The sequence below is a fragment of the Aulonocara sp. 'chitande type north' Nkhata Bay genome, linkage group LG13, assembly GCF_057382095.1.
Source record: "Aulonocara sp. 'chitande type north' Nkhata Bay isolate Kocher_YH1m ecotype deep benthic linkage group LG13, A_spYH_male_GT1.1, whole genome shotgun sequence".
NCBI classification, from domain to species: domain Eukaryota; kingdom Metazoa; phylum Chordata; class Actinopteri; order Cichliformes; family Cichlidae; genus Aulonocara; species Aulonocara sp. 'chitande type north' Nkhata Bay.
Window position 1 is genome coordinate 8,353,670 of NC_141356.1, and position 26,073 is coordinate 8,379,742.

The 26,073-nt window shown below is 41.8% G+C and overlaps 1 protein-coding gene across 1 annotated transcript in view; it reads left to right on the top strand.

The window, feature by feature from the left end:
* Positions 1 to 26,073, top strand: part of wdr11 (WD repeat domain 11) — a 64,277-nt gene that overhangs the window by 31,212 nt on the left and 6,992 nt on the right. Inside the window, exons 12-23 of the mRNA XM_086258532.1 lie at positions 2,366 to 2,472; positions 5,600 to 5,675; positions 8,094 to 8,202; positions 9,382 to 9,503; positions 10,020 to 10,167; positions 12,962 to 13,068; positions 13,434 to 13,548; positions 17,993 to 18,164; positions 18,974 to 19,082; positions 20,824 to 20,886; positions 21,204 to 21,269; positions 23,615 to 23,804. Of these exons, the coding sequence (XP_086114658.1) occupies positions 2,366 to 2,472; positions 5,600 to 5,675; positions 8,094 to 8,202; positions 9,382 to 9,503; positions 10,020 to 10,167; positions 12,962 to 13,068; positions 13,434 to 13,548; positions 17,993 to 18,164; positions 18,974 to 19,082; positions 20,824 to 20,886; positions 21,204 to 21,269; positions 23,615 to 23,804 (1,384 nt within the window). The remainder of the gene's footprint in view (positions 1 to 2,365; positions 2,473 to 5,599; positions 5,676 to 8,093; positions 8,203 to 9,381; positions 9,504 to 10,019; positions 10,168 to 12,961; positions 13,069 to 13,433; positions 13,549 to 17,992; positions 18,165 to 18,973; positions 19,083 to 20,823; positions 20,887 to 21,203; positions 21,270 to 23,614; positions 23,805 to 26,073) is intronic.

A 26,073-nucleotide genomic window follows, 5' to 3' on the forward strand; every position in this document is an offset into this window, starting at 1 on the left:
TCTAAATTAGGAAGCTTCTTCCCTCTGTTATTAACTATGCATTTTAACCAGGAAAGTGATCATTAAAAACAGATGCAGTAAGAAGCTGTTGACATTTCTGCTAATTGGAACTCAAACACTACAAACACAATAAAAAGCTAGAATAAAACAGTAAAACGTTTTTTGTTTTGTTTTTTCTGTTGCATTTTTCCTTGTTGTCAGTGGCGTAGCGGTTAATGCATTTGTCTTACATGGGAAAGATTCTCAGTTCAATTGACAAACCCAGCCTCAGGAGGAGGGTCACAAGCTAGTGGACTTCTAATACCTGTCCCAAGCTTGGATAAATGGGAGCGTTGCGTCAGGAAGGTCATCCAGTGTAAAATCTGTGCCAGATCAAACGTGTGGATCCATCCACTCTTGCGACCTCTTGGGAAATAAGGGAGCTGCTGAAAAGACCTCGTCCTTCTGTTTTGTTGTTGTTGTTGGTGTAACAGAGAAATCCAGGGAGGGAGAAAGCAGTGCGTTGTCTGCATTCGTGTATGTCTCTGTGCCTTCTCAGAAAGAGATATAAAACTGTAAGACTGGTTACACATTAGGCAGAACGCTTGCTGGGCTGAATCCACATCACATATCATTTTACATATTTATAAGGGCACCATTCAGTCATGTCGAATTCATATCAAGTAAGTGTTCAGGCTGTTTATTCTAATTAGGAGACAGATTGGGGTGATGTTCTTGACTAAAATCTGACTGTGTTTCAGTGCAGTTTTCCTATTCTTTTAACTCATTTGTCCTAATGCACTTCTTCAGATCTGGATAGCGATACATGCTGTATCTTCAAATGTACAAGATGTGATCAAAACTGTCCTTGAATTGGTCTATAAAAATCAAAAACCATACCAGATTTAAATTTTGCCAGTCCTCTGTGCCTGTGTTTTCAACACAGTGGCTGTTTTTTTAATGTTTACATCACTCGGTGTAAGTCCCATTCTGACACTTTTACCTCTGTGATGCACTTTGGATCTCCTCCAGTGTGCCACTGAACCTGAAATCTGAGCTGGGCAAGCGGCGAGTGAATGTGCTGGCGCGGCCAAAAAACTTTTCAGTGTACTGCGTGCCAGCACACGATCGTACGAGTCACAGTTCAGGTGATTTGTGCTGAATGTTTTCCGCCTGGTTGCCTCAGAATATAAAACAGAACTCATTGTTAGTCACACAGTAAAGGACGAATTCACGATGCATAAATTTATGCATATTGACAAGATGACGAGCACGCTCCTGGTCCCATTCCTAACCTGCTCCGCAGGTAACAGCCACACTGGAATAAAGGCCCTATCTTTATTTACAGTCTTTGTGTAGAAAGCTGCCCCACAATGCAACCGCCAGACATCAGCACAGAGCCAACTGTGCTTCATTAGTTAGCATTCTCTAATGAGCAGCAAAACTATTTGACCAGGATTAATTAAGCACAAGATTGAATCAATTAATACTGTTAAGAGATTGATTGGGAGCAAACAACATCCGTTCAAGCAGAGCCAGGGTTTCTTTAATGAGAGAAGTTGGTATCCACAAATACAAAACTTCAGCAAAGTTTAATGAGCTGCGCAACACGAGCAGAAGTTACTTGAAACGCCTTCTGTGTATGTAAGGATTAAAGGGAGAAATGAGGCAGTGGCTTTTTCTGCCTGGTTACTGGTGACTGAGAGTTTGCTCTTCAGCAGTGACACTCAGGATTCATGTCTTCATCCGCTTGTAATTTGTCTCCTTAAACACTGCTCTGCGCTCTCAGCATACAATATGTATTCCGTTGACCTGTCCGCTGCTTAAATACGTTTGCTCGTATTAAACAGATCTCATAGATGTTTCCCCCTGTGCATTTTTTTTTATCATATAAATAGATATTTTCTTCTCTCTTCATATACAGACACAGGTGGAACACAGTGCAGTGCTGTGATGTACAATCTTAGGTTTAAAGCTGTGTGTTTTATGAGTTTGGGAGAGGAGAGATGCTTTATGTAGATGAGTCCAGCAGCCGTTGCCCTGCACAGCCATGCCGAAAGAAGCCCAGTTTCTCAGCATCTCATTTACATTTAGTGGGGAAATCGACTAATTAATCATGTGGCTATTTACCATCTCATTACTGTGGAGTTTGTGCTCCCTCCACTGGGCCAGCTTCTTCGAAAAATATCCTAATCTCACACTCTCTAGCTTCATTTTGCTCCTTCCCGATCTGTTTTGGGCTTTAATGAAACCCATCTACCTCACACCACGCTTGGATGTATTAATGGGAATGTTTTACAGCTAGGCTGCATCTGTTAGATGGCACTATTTTTTTTTTTTTTTAGTTTAACTAAAAATCTTGTGTGTGCATTGATTTATTTCACAGGGGGATAGAATGGGTGAGTCTTACCAGTTTCCTGTCTTTTGCCACTTCTGCACCCAACAACATGGGGCTGGTGCGAAATGAACTGCAGCATGTCGACCTGCCTACTGGTGAGAGACACACACGCACATATTATCATCTATACCTGAGGGTACCAACCACAACTTTTGTATTATCCTTTGTTCTTTAGAGTTTTCTTTTGGCTTTCTGCACCCTTACCAACACAAAAAAAAAGAGACTTCAGTCTCTGTCGCTCTGACTTTCTCTTTTATCTGTCTCTCTTTGTCTGTGTGGTTCTCAAAGAGACACTTCCATTTTCCCTCCAGGGAATACTTGCACACTATCCAAATTAAGGTCCAAACTAAACAGTGTTAGGGCACCACCTAAGGAAGTTTAGCTCTGAAAGTGAGATCCATCATGATTTCTTACATGTCTATAGAATTATTGTGTTTCTGCCTCCCACAGGAGTGGAAATGGGAAATGCTAGATTTTCTGAGCTGAAAGAAAGCAGGATTTCTCTGTAACCTCGGGTGATGAGGAAAAGTATGTTTAATGGCTTCAGTGGAACTTTAAAAAATATGTGTTGTTGTTACTTCTTTTTAAAATATTAGAAAATCAGACACAATTTTTAGATGCAAAGAACTGATGAGAACTTTCCTCTTTTCCATAAGTCGTTTCTGCTTTGGTCAAATATTTCCAATTCCTCCAGGTTTTTTTTTTATGGCTGCAATAAAAAGAATTATGGTCACTATGGTGGTTCATTTACTGAGCCTTTGCCCTGTGTTCATTAGGACAATGGCAAAGCAAGCGCGACACTTTATTAACTGTCTTAAGCACCAGCATCGTCAAAGTTAATAGTCTGTGACATTACGTTTGGTTACAATACCACACGCCATTCAACACACTTTTTCATTCAGTTGTTCTTTAATACAAATTTAAAGACAGGTGACAAATTAAAGGAAAGGTGCTGGGTCACCTTGTGCTGCCAGAATAGCATCAATGTGTCTTAGCATTTATTCTACGTCTCTGGATTTAAGAGGTTTAAAGAGACGCAGAGAAAAGAAAAAAAATCAATGTGTATGTGGACACCGTTGTGTAACGTGTCAGTGTAACAATTCACAAAGACCACATTTATATTGACCTCAAAGGCTGTAGCATATGGTTCACAATGACATGCTTGAAGAAACCACATCACTCGTGACAGAGTTTGAAACAAGGGTTTTTCCTTTAATTTGTCATCCACCTGTACATGCTGGAGGTGCAGACAGGATCTTTAGCCTTCGCTGTCCAGGTTTACATCTCTGTTGTGCAGTTTAGTCCGTCATATTATGGAAAATATGTTCTGTTTGGCTGTCTTACCAAGAATTAGATGGAAAAGATCAATGCTAATTTCATCTGTTTAGCCTAGCATGGCGCTAGGTTCATGAGGAAAACTGCTCCCTAAGACCAATGAAATTATAAAAACATACCGTTCTCTAACTCAGCTCATCTTATTTACCGATTACAACCTAAACTTCTACAAAAGCTCAATGCACATGTGTTTTTCAGAGAACATTTTTAACAAAAAAAAAAATTAATACAAATCTGCCCTGTTTTCTAATTTAAAAAAATATTTTAAAATCTCAAAAGAGCTTCTGCTGACTTGAGAGATTGATTTCATGACTCGAGTAATATGTGCCGGATTTTGCAGCGTTTCTCCAGGATCTGAAATGCATTCAAATCGACAGTATCTCCCTGTATTAAACCAAGCAGTCGGACCATTATTACTCGTGAAATCAAGCTTTCGAGTTAGGAGCCTGTTTTGGGAGTTTAAGTTCTGAAAAACAGGGCAATATTTTTTTTTTTTTCAGTAGAAAGTTTTCTTTGAGTTTCTGAGATAATGATGTCGTTGATTCAGAAAAACAGGACTATTTGTTTTGTTAACTGAATGCATTATGCTTCTGTGAATTTAGTATTCACGGGTTTCAAGTCTAAACAATATCCATACAGTATTTAAATTGCATTTAAAGAAGATTTAGAAAATTTGACATTTTTTTAATGTTTAAAAGAACAATTACACAGTGAAGCTTTTACGTTTAATCCTGAACATTATGGTCTAGATTTTATAAGTCAGATTCGCACAGATTTGTTTCTGTTACTCGAGCTTATGTGTGTTCATCTCAGTTAATCAGGGAAAGTGAACATGCACAAAAGTGTGTTCTGCTCTTAAATGTTTTCACTTCACCCATTAATCCACTTAAAGGGCAACTCATGCCGTTTACAGCATTTCCTGATAAAGTTGAAGACTCATGGATGGGAAACTGTCTTCACGTTGTCAGCTGTGGTGGTACTTGGCTTCTGCAGCAGTGATAGCAGCTGTCCTAAATGGATATGCTGTTTTTCCTGTGAAAGGATTTTTCTAAGGTGCAGTAAAGATAAGCTGTGCACCCAGTTTGAAACGCCTCGTGTACAATGTAAAAATTTATTGCATAAATGTTGATGATTACTTGTTACTTACACATCCATGATCATTTCAGGCATCAACCCTTTGACTTGTCTTTCCAAAAAGAATCCATTCATGGAGCGCTTCAGGTTCTGACAGTTTTTATGGTAATGAGAAGTCGAATGTAATTTCCCTTTCTGGTGTCTCTGTTACTGTGTTTGCTCCACCCTGGGTCGTAGTTGCGATGTGTGTTTTTGTAAATGCACATTTGACCTATGCGATTCTTCCTACTTTATATAAGTAAGGAAATAAAGGCATAAATGGTGAGCAGTGCTTCATAAGCCTCTAGTGAACCACAGCTCTCACCTGCCGTCATCAACACAACTGTAGGTTAAACTTGCAACAGGCACCTCTATCACTTGCACATTTCAATCAGGCCACCTTTCCTTAGTGCCCTTCGCGAAATCTGATAAGCACTTCCGTTGGCAAATGTGATGCAGTGCACCTGAAGGGCATTCTTGTTTTGCTCACAGGGCCACTTTGATGCTCTGCATAATGTCGAATTTCGTGACCGGAAAGTTGCGAGTGTTAAGCACGGATTAGAGCAGATGGTTAGAATAAGTTGTGTACAGCTTTCTCTCCTGGCTCTGACAAAAGAGATAAAACCAGGATGCACTGGCACTAAAAAGAAAATGAGATGGATCAGCTTTTTCACAGGTATAAGGAAAGATACCATCTTCTGTCTTCGATTATCACCTCCTCTCCTTCAGCCTCTCACTTTCTCCCTCTCGGTGTGTGTTTGTTGTGCTTTCCAGGCAGATGCTTTGCATTCAGAGGCGAGCGCGGAAATGATGAGCCACCCATTGAGATGATTAAAGTGTCTCATCTCAAGTAAGTCACCAACTCTCCAAAACACCAACAAAAGTAAATACAAATAAGAGGCACACACTTGCTGATGTTTCTACCTGAGATCTGCATTCATAAGCACAGAGTGTACATTTCACACAAAGGTGTGAGTGGTCTTGTGGCTTTGCCATACTCGGATCCAATTGTAATAGAAATCTGTGAAAAGGGCTTTAAAGCTGAGAGTTGTCTTTAATTTGCTGTTTCATTCGTAATTATTCCCCGACCTTCATTTATTCATGTTGTGCAGCATTTTGGAAACTTCATTTTCTCTCTTTCATTGCCTTATCTTTTGAAGGGGCTGTGTTATTCAGTGGAAAAAAAATAGAGCATTCATTTACAGTCATCACACATTTTTAAAAAAATGAAACTATAAACAAGGTTTTCATATAGCAGCTGTTTATTGCATACTCTGCTGCTCTCTGGGAGACAGTCATTTCATCTTTTTTTTCAAGGCCAACATCTTTTGTCAAGCTTCGTGTATACGTTACGAATGGCATAAGGTGGCAGCGCATTTTACTTTATTGCCAGTGGCAACAAGTTTCTCATCCTCTCATGAAAGGAACAGGCTAAAGTGGAGGCAGTAAATGTAAGGGTCAGTACAGAAGCCATGCCCACAAGAATGTTATATATGATATCACAAGCTGTAACACAAGAGGAGACAAGTAATGTACTCCTAATGGCGTTCTACTAAGTAAACTGTATCCTCTCCACGAACTGCTTTCAAAGCTTGAGTAACAAGCAGTAAACCCACATTTGTCTCAGTCTGAACTGACCAGTGCATGATCTTATTGCTCTCCTTTTAATCAGCCCTAGTCCTGGTTTATGAACCCTAGCAAATTAGGGTCCACATCCACTTGGATGAGTGACAAAACGTTTCTGCAACTGAAAACGCTACATCCAGATGAACAGAATCAAACCCTGTGTGCTAAAGTTTGTGGACATATAGGCCTGAGAATGAACCCAGAGTGATTAGACATCGCCTTTTTAATGAATATAGAAACACTCAAACTCGAAGCGCTGACACAAGCCAAACACAGTCAACCTCAGTAGCTAGTCTCTGTTTAATTTTGCAAGACTTTGCTTCACCTACTGCCACCATTTTATAAGGCTTATGCTTACTGTTGGCTGATGACATGCAATTGCAAAGAGAGAGAGAAATTAAAGAAACTTAATGGTGGGCCTACCTATGCTGCAGCGCTCACATGAACCGAAACAGGAAAAAAGGTGCAGGGACAGAAAAGGTGGAGATCTTTTGCATGGACATATTAAACCTGTTGCAGACGGCAGTGTTGATAGAACTAAAGTTATTTGTAAAGCACTGCAAAGTTGAGTTTACTTATCACCGGAGTACTTCAAGTCTGAAGTATCATTTAAATACATTACATGCTATTGATGCCCAAATCACCCACCCACCCAAACAAACAGTGGCGGGAGGATTCGGCAGACTTGTGGGAGAAGGATAGATAAACAAAAGCAGGACAAGCGACAACAAACGCCATAGCGAAGTGGTTAGCAACAAACTGCAGGCCGATTAGTGTTGTTGAAGATGTTAGGCTGAAGAACGTTCTTAGAGTCGCACCAAATATTTTAGTTATTTTTCTTCAATAATCAATCATTCATTGGAAAAGATTCTGAAAATGTTGACTATCCTCTTTCAGTTGCACTCACAATCTGTGTCTTGTTTTTCTGGCCTCTGAAACTGAGTTCACTCTAAAAGATCATCTGTGACTGCTCATACCACGTTTTGATTTTTGAGGGATTTTCTGCAAAATTAGTTTAAAAATGTATTTTATTTTATTTCCAAAGTTGCTTCTTTTACTCCAAATCTGCACAGCCTCACTTTAAAAGGCAGCTAGGCTGTGTGTTACTGAGGTGATTATAATAGGGAGGAGAAAAAAGTACAATTACTGGGAGACTCATCACATCTTACAGGAGGCCACAAAGCACAATCTTATAATAATTATTACTTACTGTTTGTATTTACAGTGAAAGAAGACAATGTTTTTTCATACGCTCAAGTTCCTGTACAGCAGCTGAAGGTTAAATATTGGCTTCTGTGTAATTGCACAGTAGAACAACAGCTTGTTAGCTCGGTCACAGGTTTGGACAGTGATTATTTTGTGGATTTAGTCTGATAAACATCAGGTCACACGTCAGAATGTCTAATCTGTTGTACACTGTAAACAGTGGTGTAACTAAGCTAGAAGATAATATGGAGAGTTGAATAGAAAGGAGTTGTTGTACCATATAAACACAAAAAGTCTTAGACTGCATAATAAAGAAAACAACTCGTGTCTTCATCATTACTTTAGCCACACATTGCTAACTTCTTACTTTATGCTACACCACAACAAGCCTTATATTGGTTGTTCAGAATGTATGTTTTGTGTTTTTCCTCCTCAGGCAGTACCTGGTGGTCGTGTTCAGAGACAAACCCTTGGAGCTGTGGGACATCCGGACTGGGACTCTTCTCCGGGAGATGGCTAAGAACTTCCCCACTGTTACTGCACTGGTACAAACACATTTACACACTAATAAAAATTAGATTTTGTACCAAGTAAAGAACAGAGTCCAGGCAGGATGGAGACGAGTGTCAGGAATGATTTTTGACAGAAGGATAGCAGCAAGAGTGAAAGAAAAGCTTTACAAGATGGTAGTGAGACCTGCTATGATATATGAATTGGAGACAGTGGCACTGACAAAAAGACAGGAGGTGGTAGTGGCAGATTTAAAGATGCAAAGATTTTCATCGGGAGTGACCAGGACTGACAGGGTTAGAAATGAGTATACCTGAGGGACACATCAGTTTGAACAGTTGGGAGACAAAGTCAGAAGAGGGAAGCCTGAGAGGGTTTGGACATGTATAGAGAAGAGAGAGTGGATGTATTGAATGAAAGTTGTTGAACATGGAGCTGCCGGGGAGGAGAGAAAGAGGATGATGATAAAAAACATTCATGGATGTAGTCAAGAAGGACATACAGAGGAGGATGCTGGGCATAGGGTGAGGCTGATGATCTGCTGAGGTGAGCATCCGAAAGACGACGACCAGTCGACCACAATACTAAGAGAACAGATCATCATCATGCTGGAATGTATCATTTCTGCTTTTAAATGTTCATTTAACTCCACACTTTATATTTTAACTTGTGTTACAAAGTGTTGCAAACACCCATTGTTGACTCTTTCCTGCGTTAATAGTCTCATACTTTTTGGCCCATCCTCGCCTTGTGTTTGCATGGGTCATTTGAAGGATTAGTCTGGAAAATTTCCCCAAGCTCAGCAAACAGCAGTGGCTTCATTAGGCCAGAGAAATGCTCATAAAACAAGAGTTATGCTGGACAAACTTTACAGTGAGGCCGTAAAAATCGTCCACAGTGTGAATAAAAACGGCAGTAACCTTAATAATACATGCAGGCCTCCCCTAGCACCGTTTTGCTGTCTCATTTCCATATTGATTACAACCTCGACTCACCCAGACTTGTAGCCACAGTGCACCAGAATGTAGACAAGAGGGCTGAGGAAAACAAATCTCCTGCCTCCCTTAGTTTCATTTATGTGAGTGTGCAGATCTCCCTTCTCTCAGTCTGTCTTTGTCTGCGGGTCATGCTGCAGTTGTTTGCTATTGTGTCCGCAAATGTGTTGTACGGATGGCTTTGTTACAAAAACCGCAATCCCCCGGTTATGTCAACAGGAATGGTCCCCATCCCACAACCTGAAGAGTCTAAAGAAGAAGCAGATGGCTGCGAGGGAGGCCATGGCTCGGCAGACTGTGTCAGATGCCGAGCAGAGTAGCGTTGAATCCTCAGTAATCAGGTGAGTGCTGTGGAGCTCCAGAATCTTGGAAGCCTTTTGACTGACATTTATGAAATCCAGCATTAAATCCATCTGGCTGAGATCGTATTTACTTTTTATGGTCCCAATGTTAGAACTTAAGAGAACAGACAGTCCAGAACAAATTCCTTAGTCCTTACTATGTTTCATTGAGAAAACATTGTAATAAAGAATAAATAATTCAACCACATGTCATGTAGCACTCATGTGTAACAGCTGATATATATATGTGCATATATGTGTCTAGTTTTTCATATTAGTTCAGCTTCTTGACAGTCTTTCTTCACCCCCTCTGGCAACTGCAGAGGTGCCTCCTGCGGTACAACCACCCCTGCTGGGGAATCACTAGGCTCCTCATAAACGTAAAGCCCTGTCAAAGTGCGGAGCCGAATAACAAGATGTCCAACCAAAAGATTTCACACGAGAAAGTGTGAACAAAGACTAGCGCTTAGGTGGGAGAATAGTCAGTATCATTTTTTTGTCTTCTTCTCCCTACAGTCTCCTGCAGGATGCTGAGAGCAAGTCGGAGACAAGCCAGGCTATCTCAGCCAGAGAGCATTTTGTATTCACTGACACAGATGGGCAAGTGTACCACATCACTGTAGAGGGCAACACAGTCAAAGATGGTGCAAGAATTCCACCTGATGTGAGTCCCGAGACTGTCTTTTTTTTTTCCTTCTTCCTCGTCTCTTTACCTTATAAGCTCTTGTACTGCTTCAAGGTCGTCCACACCGATCCTTGCACAAAGCTATTTGTCCCCGCTTTATATCGACCTCTTTTCATTTTGTTAATATCATGTTAATCCTTTTTGTACACACAGATCATAATCAGGTTTTTCCTTTACATCAGTCTCTCTTGTCATTCCTTTTCCTTCTGACTGTGTGCTTTCTCTCTCTGTGTTTCTGTTGCTGTAATAAGTTGTGAGGAAAAATGTTAAAAATTTAGTTGAAACATTTGCATTTTCAAGATACTGGTGACAGTAAAGAAGTGACATTCCATTGTGCATTCTTTTCTTTAAATAGTGTATATGCAGAATAAAATATTCTGTCACCTAACCGTCTGGGCAAATTTGGGGCCAGGTTTGCAATACCATCAGAGGTTAGCATAGCCTACGAGGAGCTTACTGTGCACTCACTTCCTCTTGTGTGCCAATGAAATCAGTGAATCCCTAATTTCCTTCGGGATTAATAAAGTATTCTGATTCTGAATATTGCTCCAACAACCTGCTGTGGCTGTGTCCACACACCCATGTTGTTGGCCATCCTTTGATTGCTGATCATTTCACAGTAGTTTCCCCCTGAAAGGGCTCATTTCAGGAAGTTTTTGACAGTGTAACTACTGATCACCCACCTTCCACCATCTGTTTATCTATTTACTCTCTGTTTCCTAACACACGTTGTTTTTTTTACTGTATACAATCAGTGGGGGAACTCCAGGCCTCAAGGGCCAGTGTCCTGCAGGTTTTAGAGATCACCCAGGTCAGCACACCTGAATCAAATGATTAGTTCATTACCAGGCCTCTGGAGAACTTCAAGACACGTTGATGATGTAATTTAGCCATTTAAATCAGCTGTCTTGGATTAAGGACACATCTAAAACCTGCAGGACAATGGCCCCTGAGGCCTGGATTTCCCCCACCTCTGCTGTGTACCATATCCATCACTTCCAGTCATTTTGTTAGCCAAAGGCTAATAAGTGCTCTTTTTTCTTTTTATGTTCTTCATCTACTTTGGGCTCTCTTATGTTTAGAGGCTAAATATCTCCTTGGTGTTATGTGTTTTACTTTATATCTGCACTGTCTTGTCACTTTACTCAAAAGAAGCTCTGCTTTCCGGTTGTTAGGCAGTGTCTGCCCAATTTTCCCCTCGATAAAGTAAATGCCACCACTCCCTCTTTAAAATCCTGTGTCCTTCAGGTTATTTGTGAGAACTTGTGCAGGGGATGATATAGATTTTGGCTCCCCAACAAAATGTTGCCAACCTAATGTCTCTTTCAGTCATAAACTAAATGTAATCAAAGTAAAGGTTTCAAAGATAAATTGTACAGCGCTATGTTTTTTGCCAGTTCTCTCTCTCTCTCTTTTTTTTTCCCCCTGGGAACCAAACGGCCAGCTGAATGTCTGCGAATTTGACGGTGTCATCAGTTTGTCCCAGATAGCGTTTAGCAAATGTTCACCTCACTGATAGGGAGCAATGAGTCAGGCTACAGGAAAAAGAAAGCGTGTGTGTATTTATATGTAAAGCAAGTACATGTTAACCTAGCTATTAATCCGCTCTGACAGCAAAGTGTCCTCCCTTGTAAAAAGAAACGAGCTATTACTGAAGACAGGATTTCTTTTCACCCGGGTGAATCCAGGATGCATTGGTAACATCATGACTGTAGGATGGTTTGATTACCTTACAAGTGGACATGTCACCCCTAACAAAGAACGCTTCGGATTGTTAATTAAGAAAGTTTCAGTTACCTAAGCCTCCCTTTCTTTTGGAGGACTTTGACTTTCTTGGACTCATTACCTTGTTCAAACTTGCAGTTGTTTAGAGCTTAGTCACGCTGTAGTGTAGCACCTGCTGCTGTCGGGTGTTGATTGCCCACATCTTTGTCATCACTGAAGATGGCACAATCTCATATCTTTTCATTATCATTTAATATATTATTTAACTGAGTAACATTTATCTCACTTCGTGTAGCATTTCTAAAGGGAAACCTATGGAATATATTAGTTTCCTTTGTGAACCGGTGGATTGTTTGCCTATTCAATGCTTTGCTTTCCGCCACGTAGACAGATACCGGCGGTTTACCTGGGGATTTTAAAGCCTTAGTTTTGTGACGGCTTTGAGATTTATTTCTCAAAGATTTGCATACCCCAAAGGTTTTACAGTCTTTTCGGGATGATAGAAGATCTTCATATCTCTGTCAGGGAACTGAGCCAAAGTCTTCTAAAAAGTTTTGGGCTATCACATACTGAGGATGAGCTGACACGTAACATCTTAACATTGGCACTCTGCTTCACAGCATAGTCTGGCCTTATTCAAAACTCAGATGTTGTGCTTGTTTACCACTCAGCTGCCACACATATATCAATTTATTGTCTTGTTTTCTTCATGCCCTGACATTAAATGCCTGGCAGCGAGATGTTTTATTGCAGAGGGAAAAGGGATGGCTTTTATGCTGTTTGAATTGCGCGTTTTTGTTTTTTTAACTACGCAATGGTTGGCTGCATTAAAGACGTGACTTGTGAACATAATAACCTAATTCCTTTTGATGTCTATCTCCAGTTATATGATGGGTAATCATAAACTTCAGACTGCATGTCTGAAGGATCATGGACTCAACTGCAATTTATCTTAAAACTCAGAGGACACAGCTAGAGCGACTCACGTGTGAGGCTAGCACTTTATCATCTTTGCTTTAACACCTTTTTCTTTCTTCCTGTGTTGCAGGGGAGCATGGGCAGTATAGCCTGTATTGCCTGGAAAGGTGACACCCTGGTGCTTGGGGATGTGGATGGCAATCTCAACTTCTGGGATCTCAAAGCTCGTTTGTCGAGGTAACAGCTAGACTGAAAAACCTTATGATAGCTCCAGTTTTGCTTTCTGATGCTTTGTTAAAGAAACGGTTCATAGATTGTAAACATTATGAGCAAATCGATCAGTAAAGCCCATTTCAGAGGTTGTAGGTTTCGTGTTTGAAATCGCACATGGGTCACTTTTGACCTGCTCTGAATACATGGCACATAAAATGGATTATATGGCCTTTGATGTGCTCTCAGATTTTGTGCAAAGTACATCATGTAGTGCACACAGGCTCATTTTCACGAGCATGTTTGAATGAACCTGTGAGTGATGAAGCTGAAAAGTCAAATCCACAAAGTAAATAAGGTCATTTCTTCTTATTATTAATTGACATTTTTAGGGGGATACCAACACATCGTGGTTGGGTGAAGAAGATTCGCTTCGCCCCCGGGAAGGGTAACCAAAAGCTGCTGGTCATGTACACAGATGGAGCAGAGGTCTGGGACACTAAAGAGGTAAGACTCTATACAGTAACTCCACATGCTGGTAGTTGCATATGAGATGCTATAAATTCCCAGCATGCATACCCTCACTGCACTGCGTAGCTCATAAGTTAAAAAAGCAACAGTCGTCTTCAGGTTCATAGCAGTGGTTTACGGGCTCACTGTGGCACACTTAATGGGTTTTCATAGAACGGCATTCACTGGGGCATGACAGTATTTCTATGGGGTGCATTAAACTAATGTCCTTTCTGAAGCTAACACTGTAATAATAAGTCAAAGTCAAAAGTCAAAGTCAACTTTATTTGTCGATTCTGCCACATGTACAGGACATACGGAGAATAGAAATTGCGTTACTCTTCACTCCCTAGATAAATAGCAAATGAACATTTAAATATATTTAAATATAAAAGTGATTAAAAAATGCAAGTAAAATAATTAAAAAGTAAAAATTTAAATAAATACAATTTTACATATAACAAGAAAGCTATATAATATACAATATAATGGGTAAGTGACATTGAGTGTAAACCAGGCAGAGTAGTGCAAATAGTGCAAATGGAGATTTGGTAATGTACGGTAAGAGAAAGTGTAACAACAAAGTCTTATGAGGTAATGGCAGTCCAATGCTCCACAAAGTGACTGGTAACTGGTGCAGGCCAGTGAGTGAGTCAGAGAGTGTGTGTGTTTGTGTGTGTGTGACAGAGTTCAGTGAGACCGTGGAGGAGAGAGGGGAGAGGGGGCAGAATCGGGAGGGAGTTAAGCTTCCTGACAGCCTGATGGATGAAGCTGTCCTTCAGCCTGCTGGTCCTGGCCTGGAGACTCCGCAGTCTCCTCCCCGACGGCAGCAGCTTGAAGAAGCTTTGCATTGGGTGTGTGGGATCAGCCGCTATGCAAAGGGCTTTTTTAGTGAGACGGGTGCTGTAAATGTCCTGGAGGGAGGGGAGAGAGACACCAATGATCCTCTCTGCAGCTCTCACTATGCGTTGGAGGGTTCTATGACAGGACGCATTGCAGGCTCCAAACCACACAGTGATGCAGCTCGACAGGATGCTCTCGATGGTGCCTCTGTAGAAAGTGTGCATGATGGGGGCTGGTGCTCCTGCTCTTCTTAGTTTGCGGAGAAAGAAGAGACGCTGCTGTGATTTCTTGGCCAGTGCTGTGGTGTTGTACGTCCAGGAGAGATCCTCTGTGATGTGCACACCCAAGAACTTGGTGCTGCTCACTCTCTCCACAGACGCTCCGTCAATGGTCAGAGGAGCATGTTGGGTGTGCATTCTCCTGAAGTCCACAACAATCTCCTTCGTCTTCTCCACATTCAGAGAGAGATTGTTGTCAGCACACCACGTGGCCAGGCGTCTCACCTCACTTCTGTAGTCGGTCTCATCCCTGTTGCTAATGAGACCCACCACCGTTGTGTCGTCCGCAAACTTGATGAAGAGGTTGGAGCTGTATGATGGGGTGCAGTCATGGGTCAGCAGAGTGAAGAGGAGGGGGCTCAGCACACATCCCTGCGGGGCCCCCGTGTTTAAAATGATGGTGCTGGATGTATTACTGCCAACCCGTACTGCTTGAGGTCTTCCGGTGAGGAAATCCAACAGCCAGTTGCACAGTGAGGTGTTGAGCCCCAGCTGGACCAGTTTTTGAATGAGCTGTTGGGGGATTATGGTGTTGAATGCTGAACTGAAATCTATGAACAGCATTCGAACATATGAGTCATTTTTGTCCAGGTGTGTGAGTGCCGAGTGGAGTGCAGTGGAGATGGCATCATCGGTTGAGCGGTTGGGCCGATAGGCAAACTGGAAGGGATCCAGGGAGGGGGGCAGGACAGTCTTGATGTGTTGCATGACTAGTCGTTCGAAGCACTTCATCAGGATGGGAGTAAGTGCAACAGGACGGTAGTCATTAAAGCAGGAGGGAGATGACTTTTTTGGAACCGGAATGATTGTGGTGGCTTTAAAACATGTGGGGACGACAGCCTGGATGAGTGATATGTTGAAGATGTCTGTGAAGACATCAGTGAGTTCCACTGCACAGTCTCTCAGTGCACGACCAGGAATGTTGTCAGGACCCGGAGCTTTATGTGCATTGATCCTGCTGAGGGATCTCCTCACGCTGTCCGGTGACAGAGTCATCACCTGGTCACCAGGAGGGGGTGGGGTCTTCTGTGCAGTGGTGCTGTTTTGGGCTTCAAAGCGAGCAAAGAAAGTGTTCAGCTCGTTCAGCAGGGGGATAGTGCTATCACAGGTCTGTGGTGGGGGCTTGTAATCTGTGATGGTCTGAATGCCCCGCCACAGGCTCCGTGAGTCTCTGCTGTCTTTGAAGTGATGAGATATTTTCCTGGAGTACTGTCTCTTAGCCTCTCTGATGCCACGGGAAAGGTTGGCCCTAGCTGTCCTCAGGCTTGCCTCGTCTCCAACTCTGAAGGCAACATTCCGAGCTTTCAGCAGCCTGTAGACCTCTCCTGTCATCCATGGTTTTTGATTGGCCCGGACAGTTATGGTTTTCGTGACTGTTACATCCTCAATACACTTGTTGATGTAGGCAGTAACAGTCTCTGCGTACTCCTGGAGGTCAGTGGTGTTGTTATAGGTGGCAGCCTGCTTAAACATGTTCCAGTCTGTAGTATTGATGCAGTCCTGTAGAGCCTCTGAAGACCCCTCTGGCCACACTTGTATCCGCTTACGAACCGGTTTGGTCACTTTAACGAGCGGTCTGTAAGCAGGCATTAGCATGACAGTGATATGGTCTGAGGCGCCGAGGTGGGGGAGGGGAAAAGCTTTGTAAGCTCCTCTCTGGGTGGTGTAAACAAAGTCCAGTGTGTTATTTCCCCTTGTTGGAAAGTTTATGTGTTGTTGTATTTTTGGAAACACGCACTTTAAGTCTGCATGATTGAAATCCCCAGCCAGGATGAGAAAAGCATCAGGATGGGCTGTCTGCTGCTCACTGATGTGCTGGTATAGTTCATTCAGTGCCTCATTCCTGTTGTTGACATTGGAGGAGGGAGGGATGTACACAGCGCACAGGAGTATGGCTGTATATTCCCTCGGTAGATAGAATGGCCGGCACTTAATAACCATTAACTCCAGCACTGGTGAGCAGTGTTTGCAGACCGCAACAGCATCGCGACACCAGGCATCATTGATGTAAACACAAAGTCCTCCCCCGCGGGTCTTACCTCCCGCGACGATGACTCTGTCAGCACGGTAGCATGTTAGCTGGTCGAGCTGAATGGCGCGGTCCGGGACACTGTCGCTGAGCCATGTTTCCGTGAACACAAAAGCACAGCAGTCCTTTACATTCCTTTGAGATGAACGTAGCAGTCGGATGTCGTCCAGTTTATTTTCTAGCGAGCGTACGTTGGCCAGAACGATAGAGGGGATGGCGGGTTTGTGTGGGCTAGCCGCTAGCCTAGCTCGGATGCCACCGCGCTTACCCCTCTTCTGCTTCCTCTCACACCGCTTGAGGCGCATCCATTGTGGGCGAAGTGCGGGAGTGGGGGTCGGTGATTGAGTAGGCCTTCGGAGCAGACCCAGATCTTTCAGCTTCTCGGTGTCCACAGAGTTTAACTTAAAAAGTTTGTTTTACTGCTTTAATACAACTGCTGCAGTTCTGCTGTTGCGTTGACAAATCATTACAGTGTGTTGTATAGGTACACACGCGCAGTTCTTAAAAGCTTTCTCTTGACATGTAAAAGCTCAAGCATAGCAGGATGGATGATTGTGAGTTCTGAAGGTGACTCGAATCCCTGCTTCATCTTTAGCTTTGTTTACCAAAGTCGTCAACATCCTCAAGGTCCCCTCTGAGCAGTCTACTTTTCATCTTGCCCGAGATTCCTTCTGGCTTGTTTACATTTCAGTTTTTTATTTGATCTAATGTCATCCACTGCATTTTGTTATCTGTATCCATTCTACATTTTTTGTTGGCTTACCCAGCAGCAATCAGTGTTAGATATTAACTGGCAGATTAAATGACACACGCGTCGATGATTTGGTTTATTATGAAGAGCGAGGTAGAGAGAAAATGGTCATCGTGGAGCCCTATTTATGGTCCCCAGTTATAAAAGCCAGACAGTAGATGAGTCAAGCCGTAGAATAAAACAAGAAAAAGCTATAATGTAACAAATCATGAGAATTATGATTCGAAATCTAAAAGAGAATTTCAACCCCAGCTTCCAATGAGCTAATCAGCAGCTGAAGCGGGAAGCACATGAGCCATTTGGGATCTTGTGCTATCACATACAAATTCACAACAGTTTAGTTACATGCATATCTATTTGTTACCAAAACAAACATGTATTTACTGTACTTTTATTTTTTTTTCTTGTGTGCCTATAACATCATTCTGTTTCCTGTTTTACTTGATCAAAAAAAACCTTTCCATATTGTGTCCTTACAAATAAAAGAAGCAATTAGATTGCAATTTGAAATCAATCACCTTGGATGTCCTTTTTCTGCAGGTTCAAATGGTCAGCAGCATGCGCATTGGTCGCAATGTGAACTACCGCATCTTAGACATCGATTGGTGCACATCAGACAAGGTTGTCCTGGCATCCGACGATGGCTGTATCAGAGTGTTGGAAATGGCCATGAAGTCTGCCAGCTACCGCATGGATGAACAAGACCTGACTGGTGAGCTAGGATCCTTATGCTGCATAAAGGACTGAAAAGAAAAGGTTTATGTAGATTTTTGTTGTTGATTTTTGTTAAGTGTCAACTAAAAATGGTTGCATATACCCCGATCAGGCATAACATTATTACCACTGATAAGTGAACTAAATAACACTGATTGTCTTGTCTCTTCATCACGTAAGCCTTTTCTTCTCAAAATTGATGAACTAGAAGCTGGAAAACTGGGCAAGACGACTGGGTCAGAACATCTCCTAAACTGCAGCTCTTATGAAGGCTGGTCCATGTGGTCCAATCCAACAGATTAGCTACTGAAGCTCAGTTTGCAGAAAAATGTAATTCTGGTAGAAAGGAATCAGAATACACAGTGTCTCACAGTTTGTTGTGTATAGTGCTGCATAGCCGCAGACCAATCGGGGTTCCCATGGTGACCCCAGCCATCACCAAAAGCGCCAATAATAAGCGCGTGAGTAAATGGACCACAGAGAAGTGGAAGAAGGTGGCCTGTTTTATTTTTTAAATTTACATAATGTGGATGGCCAGATGTGTGTGCATCGCATGCCTAGGGAACACCTGGCACCATGCTACTATATGGGAAGAACCGCAGCACAGTTTGGTCAAGGCTGTTTTGGCAGCAAAAGGTGGTCTGACACAATATTAGGCAGGTGGTTGTTATGGCTAATCGGTGTAGCTGTGGATTAGAGCTCCTTTACCCAGTTACAGGTTGGCATCTGTAGTCACTCAGTTTATGATGCTGATAAAACCTACAGTCTAATATTGTGTTCTTTCTTATCTGTGGTAAATATGCACAGATCCAGTGTGGTGCCCTTACCTGCTGCTGCCCCGAGCTGCCCTCACTCTAAAGGCTTTTCTTCTGCTGCAGCCCTGGTCAGGAACCTTTACCATGGACGTCACGCAAGTGTAAGTCTCACCTCTGAACAAGTGTTCACTGTGAAATCGTCTCCTTGTTTACATGTCTTTTTAGTCAGGCTAACTGATTTTGACCTGAGGATGATTTTAACTTTCACAAAGTGCTGCTGAGCTAAAGGAACTAGCAACAAGATTTAACGTTATGAATAGGTTTGGTTTGACGTGATCAGAAGCTTTACTTCTCATTTTCTTGTACATAAGGGTGCAGATACATTTTAGTAAGAGAAAGCAACTTACTGAGTAGAAGTTCATGAATTGACCTGAGGTTGTCTGCAAGATCCGTATGAGCTGTGACCATATGATGTTTGAATAAACTGTTTGAGCAGTGTAAAGATGGGTTTTACTGATGTGTTTTTAAAAATAAAAATGAAATATTGCTTCCTACCCTGAAAGCAGGCGGTTGTAAGTGAGCAGAGCAGCACATCAATTGTTGTCAGTAGTTTCAATTATTGATATCCACACAGCCTCGGTCAGTAATCTGTGTGAAATGCTCTAGGTTAAATTGCATTTAAACATGTGTACTGTGTACTGCTCTATTTGAGGAGGAAGACCAATAAGCCATCTTCTGTTGAACTGTGCTACTTTTACAGTTACAGACTGATCTCATCTCCCCACATACAGTATGTTCTACAAAAAACTAATGAATGAGTATGAGAAGGTTTTCAACTCTGCTATCTCAAAACCAAACTTTCCCCTCATTAATTCATAACGTTGACCTATTTTCAGACTGATTCACTCTGAGGAGAAATAAAAATCATCTGATTGCGAATCTTGGTTACAATTTAGTAATACCATCCATTTTTAATCTACTTTCACTTTGCATTGAAGGATGATTTTTATGTCTGTCAACCAAAAAATAGTTTTAAGAACAGTTAAAAAGTAGTTATGGAAAAGGATTAGGGCCACTGGGGGAAAAAAAGAGGGGCACTTTTTTTTTCTTCCTTTCCAGAATTCTGAGAAAAAAGTCAGAATTTAAAAAAATAAATAAATCTGAGAAAAAAGTCTGAATTCTGACCTTTTTTTTTTCCTCGGAATTCTAATCTGAGATTAAAGTCAGAATTTAAAAAAATAAATAATTCTGAGAAAAAAGTCTGAATTCTGACTTTAATCTCAGAATTCAGATTTTTTTTCTCAGAATTCTGGAAAAGAAGAACAAAAAAGTCGAGCACACTCCCCCCCCCCCCCCCCCCCCCCCCAGTGGCCCTAATCTTCTTTCATAGGTAGCTGTGTTTACAAAACTTTGTTAGAATTTTCACCCAGTTTGCAAAATGAGAACTGAAAATATAAATATCGAAAATGTAATTAATTTTAAGTAAGATGTCTGCAAGATTAGGCTCTTACTTTTTCATCTACCACTACAGCTTCTGTCAACCACCCAGACACTGTCTGTAAAAATCACCAGTATAAACAAGTAAACAGCTCAACGCGGGATTCAGCAGAGGCCGTCCAGAGGGACACTATTTAAGCCAGATGTAGTTACAAACCCATTTAACTGAGCCCTGAGTATTTCACTGCTTCACAGCTCCCTTATCATAAGTAAGCAGCTATATTAGCAGCGTGTGTAAGGCAATACCCATCCTCAGCTTAAATGTTAGAATAGACTTCGCTTGACACCGCAGATCGACTTCTCTTAAAAAGTGTTCAGATTTCCATTTAATATCAGGTCAGGTTCTATTTAAGGTAGATGTTAAAGGAGCCGTTTGACTTGCTTTGATCCTTCCTTCTGTTTCAGAGACTACAGTGAGAAAGATGAGATAAAAGGCCTAATCCAGGAGCAGCTCAACTCATTATCAAAGTGAGTTACTGCACTGTTGCTTTGTCCTCTAATGCCAAGTTCGTGTGATAACTCGATATTAATGTAATGGCACAGACACTAACAACCAAATAACAGTGCATGTATGTGATTCCAGTTTGTGTTCATGTAGGGTTGTTTTACAGTTAGAAACTGTAAGTCCTTCCTTAGTGCTTAGACAGCGGGCCCAGAGAGCATGTAGTCTGTGGGTTGACAGATAAGACGAAACTCCTGGAACAGCCACACTGGGCCTGCTGTGTTAGAGAAGTGTAATTGGCCCTGGCTGTGTTTTGATTGTCTGTCTCTGATTGGCCCCCCAGTGATATGAAGAGTGTGCTACAGGACCCAGAGCTCAGTCTTCTGCAGCGCTGCCTCCTCGTCTCACGGTGAGTTCGAGCTCTGTGTGAAGTTGCCAGTGTTTGTCTCTGCGCAGATTGTACCGTGTTCGTGAGCGTTCGCTAGTACCCTGGGGCGGTTATTTTGTTAACATTCAGACAGTGTATCTATGTCAAAGACTCATAAAAGCCTTGGTTACAGAGTTCCAACAGAAGTATCAGAGTATAAGGGACAAGAAAAAAAGTTGTCTAATATAGAGAATAATACTAACTTAATGATATTCTCTAATAAAAATAATAATTCTGACTTTACATGAGTTGCACAGTGAATATTTGCCCTCATTGTGCAAGAAAAGCACCTTGGGCTTTTTTGGGGTGGATTTAATATTTTTTCATATCTATGTTCACATTTTTTGTATGACAGACTAAACATTCTCAGGATGGAGGATACCAATCTTAAAAGATATTGCAGCCATCTTTTAGAGAGCTTATTTCAGCTACTCGGTGATGAAGAGGGCGACTTTCTATCTTTGAAATAACACACAGGAGTTCCTTTCATTTTTTTCATAATTTTAAAATTACAGTACAATCTGGGCAGCTACCAGTACCGTTTCTGTAATTTTACATATTTATCATGTAGTTTTAGTGATCGTGCCCACTTAAGATCAGAGAGTGGCCCATGATGATACATTTGACCAGATCATAGCTTGTGTCTTCTTTCTAAACTCCTGCGTGACTTTTTGGTGGTATGCTTTGCATTGTTAGCATGCTAGAATATTCTTCTCCTGCCCAGTTTCTGCAGATGAAAAGTGATCTCATCAGCCAGTATTGTTCTCCATAATCTCCACAGTCATACATGGTGCCTCCTATAATTATCACCTCCCCGGTTCCTTCTGCACTCTTGAAGAGCCGTATTCTCTCACCTTGGTGCATCACTCTCAGGACTATGCATTCTCGGTTCACAGAGGTTTTTGCAGTGCTATTTGTGCTCTTGCCTCTTCATCTAATCTAACAAACTTGTCTTGGTCTCGTCTGACCAAATAACGCTCAGTATTCCGGCTTATCTTCATGGTTTCTAGAAAAGTCAAATAAATGCAGTCAGTTGCTAGAGAAACGTGAATTTCCATTGTGCCTAGTCTGAAACTCTTGTTTTTCAGCTCTAGATTGCGCAAGTAGCCATCTGTCATTTTAGCCAGGCGGCCACTGCAGCTCTGTATCTCGTTCAATACCTTCTGATTACTGCTGTAACTTTCTTTCAACTGATTTTTTTGGCCCGTCTCCCCATCATCCTGTGTCCTTTTCCATCTTTTTTTTTTATAATCTCACAATCAAATTTCATTTTCCCTGGCTTTTTCTTTTCCTCATGGAGCCATGCTGCAGAGTCAATTGTCAGTCTGGTTTCAGTGATCACAGGTTTTCTAACTTGACTGTCAGTGATGTATTGGCTTGTGCTACATTGAGTTTTTACCTTTTGCAGGAAGGTTTTTGTTTCCTTTCTCCTCCAAAAGCTGTTTTTTAAGAAAGTTTTTGCTTTTTTGTTGCTTTGAATAGTAGAGGAAATACTGTACTCGTCAACAGAGAAATGAGGCTGCTATTGAGAGCTTTGCTATTACACAAGGCTGGGCTCATTTTTCTACTATATTGTAAAGTGATGTTTTAGCAGGGATTTCTAGTTATTTGTGGAGGAAAATAATTATAAACATGTAACTACTTAATTTAGAACAAATTGGAAAGATGAGCCAGAAGGTGTAAAATTATCAAGCAAAGCAAATTATTTTGTTTTTGAAACATTAAAATTAACTGCCAAAGAGCATATACTTGCTGTAACTGTAAAGTGTAGTTCTGAAGCACCACAAAAAAAGTATGAGACTTGTGCTTGTGTCAGCAACTCTCATCTCATCTCTGCTTCAGCCTTCATTTCCCTCGAGCATCTGACAAATCTAGAGCAGCCAGTATGAAAAGAAAGGCAATATCATATCATCCCACCCCTGTTTGCATCCTGTTATTAATGCCATGATTTACCAGGAAAGTCTAAAAGATCATTTTTGTTCCTTGAACACCCTGGCTGCACTCTCAGTGAGAGCTCACGATTATGTCTCTACATCTGGCTGTCTCAAGTTTCCATGCCATTGTTAATGTCATAAGGTAACCTAGCAACAGCTATGTGTCTGTGCCGATATGTTAAAGGAGGCTGAGGAAAGTAAAGCAGGAGGAGGAGGAGGAGAGCTCACTTACAGACAAAGCGTAGGCTGGATGATGGAGGAACTGTGGTCATTAATGAGCAAACGAGTAGGGAAACCAGGTGCCATGATGATTCAGGCTGCAGAATCTGACTAGTCCAGAGACAAACACTGAACTCAGGTGATGCGTTTTTGTTTTTCTGTGGCAAACTGCAGGCTGTTCGGGGACGAGTCAGACCTTCACTTCTGGACGGTGGCATCCCACTACATCCAGTCATTTGCACAGGCTCGTCAGCTAACTGTGTCCGCCGCAGAGGGTCAGGCCCAAAGCGAAGGAGTCCAACCGTCACCTCAGAGCCACCTGGACATCTGCCACGATGTCTTGTGTGAAACCTCTTATTTCCAGGTCAGTATAATAAGAGAAAATGGAGAAAGTGTTTACCTGTGTTTGGTGCTGTCTCTTTGGTGAGCAGAGAAAGTAAAGACAGATAAGTTTCAGCCAACATTGGAAAAAAAAAAAATCCCCCCAGGAGTCATCCCAAAGACAGTCGATGTCCTCAAGCCAGACTATGCACAAACAAACACAGACGGCCTGTCCCTTATCGTCCACGGTGTCAATATCACCTCGGTCAAACAGTGCATTCTGTTACTAATGACGCTGTGGATCTACTCTCGCCCACATTTTTAAGCCTTTAAGGTCAACTCCATGCCTTCCTCTCCTCTGAGTGATTCAAGCCCTTATTGATGCCCTCTTAAAAATGTCTAATTTGTTTGTGCAGTCTGATTGCGTAGCATCCTGCTGAAGACATTCTTGCATCAGCATCCAAGGTCTTTATAAATATGACTCTTCTCTTTTCATCTTCAGTTAACAGACTAGTTAGACGTGTTTCAGCACACTGAGCAACATTTTTCAAATGTCTCCATCGTTTTCCTATTTTGTATCTGTGAACTGACTTAATTTCTAGTCTGCAAAAAAGAGACAGTTTGAAAAACATAAGATAATTAAAAATTGGCTTACTGTGCATGTGGAGATAGCATTTTCTGGATTTTTTTTTTTTTTGGCTGCTGTACCGTTTTTTTTCCCCCACTGTGCCAACCTCCGTGTACCCGAGAAAGTAAAATGAGGAAAAAACCTTTTCCATTTTTGATAAAAGACGATTTAGCCAGTTGAAAACAGTGCCCCAGACCTTTCAGTTCAAGGTTTTAAGTAGCAACAAGCAAATGTACTGTCTAATTTCACTCAGTATAGTTCCAATTAAAAAGTCTTAACATCTTTTTCTAATGGATTATGCACCATTCCGTTTTTGTGAAAGTTGTGCTGCTTGCTAATAAGGGGCCATGCAGTGATCACAAAGTTAGGACTTTCAAAGAGCTACCAAGACAGTGTGCAGCAGCATTTGGCTCCTGTTGTCATAAAACGACTTCAGTGGCAGCAGCCTGCATGTAATTACTAATATCCCGGACTCCAGTACAGAGCACACAGCTCTGAAGTTACTAAACTCATTTGGTATCTCCGCAAGGAAGTATACCCACAGCTATGAATTGCAGAAGAATTCATCAAAATAAAGCGAAGCCAAAAAAAGAAGCCTCTGTTGTAGATGTAGACGCAATAAATGTGTGCACGTAGCCATTCTTATAAAGAAATCTACTATGCTGCTATCTCTCCCGAAAATTGATGACTGTCTTTTGTCCATCAGCTGCTGTTTTTCTTTTTCTTGCCTATCTTTTGCTAATTGAACAGAGTGCAGTCAGTACATACAATCACACAATCTCGATGCCTGCAGTGAGTATAGCAGATTGAGCCCACGCGAAACCAACCTGAAGAATTTCTTTTAACATGCCTGTTGAGACATGCATGGGACGCCCTGCCCTCCTTAAAGAATATATCAGATCCAACGCCACCTTCACTGAACCCCCAGGGTAGTGAAGACCTGAACGTCTATCCTTCCCCCAGGGAGACAATTTTTGACTGAGTCGGGGAAGCCACGGAGACATTTTCACCAACACATCAGTGATTTTTCTCCATGTCCTCCAGCTCCCTTTGTGTCAGTACAGTCAGTATTACACATCATTATGGGGATATAGCATCACGCCCCAAGACTCCCACAGAGCTGACATGGCCTTGAAACAGCAGCTGCAGTGATGACAGCTGCATCATTTTCCCACTGACAGGACTGTTTGAGTGACTTTCTGAGCCATAGAGTGTAGGTAAAAATAAAAAAAAGTCACAAAGTCATGTTTGGCGAACCTAAGATAGCATGCTGTATCTCTTCCACAGAGATGACCCTTAAAGTCCCCAAGAAGTGACCACATACTGATGGATGCGTCCACACAAGGCAGTTAGAAAGACATCATTTTGTGGAAACCTTTTGTTTCTATCACTGCGTGATCAGTGAACAAAGAACTAGTCTTGTTTACTTCCCACATACAGTTAGCATGATGCATTAACTGGACGTGGGAAGCTGGCGTCTGGTGAAGACTGCTCATTCAGCCTTTGTTCCACAGATGGAAGAGGTGTCACCGTCCACTCAAAGACATGAAGAAGGCAGCTCTAAACTTCTCCATACATTACATGGTGGAGGTGCACATGAGAATAAAAATGTCAGACTTTGAGCAGGCTTTAACCTGCCTCATCCCGGTACAAAGTCGGCGTGATCTCACCCATGTGAGAATGG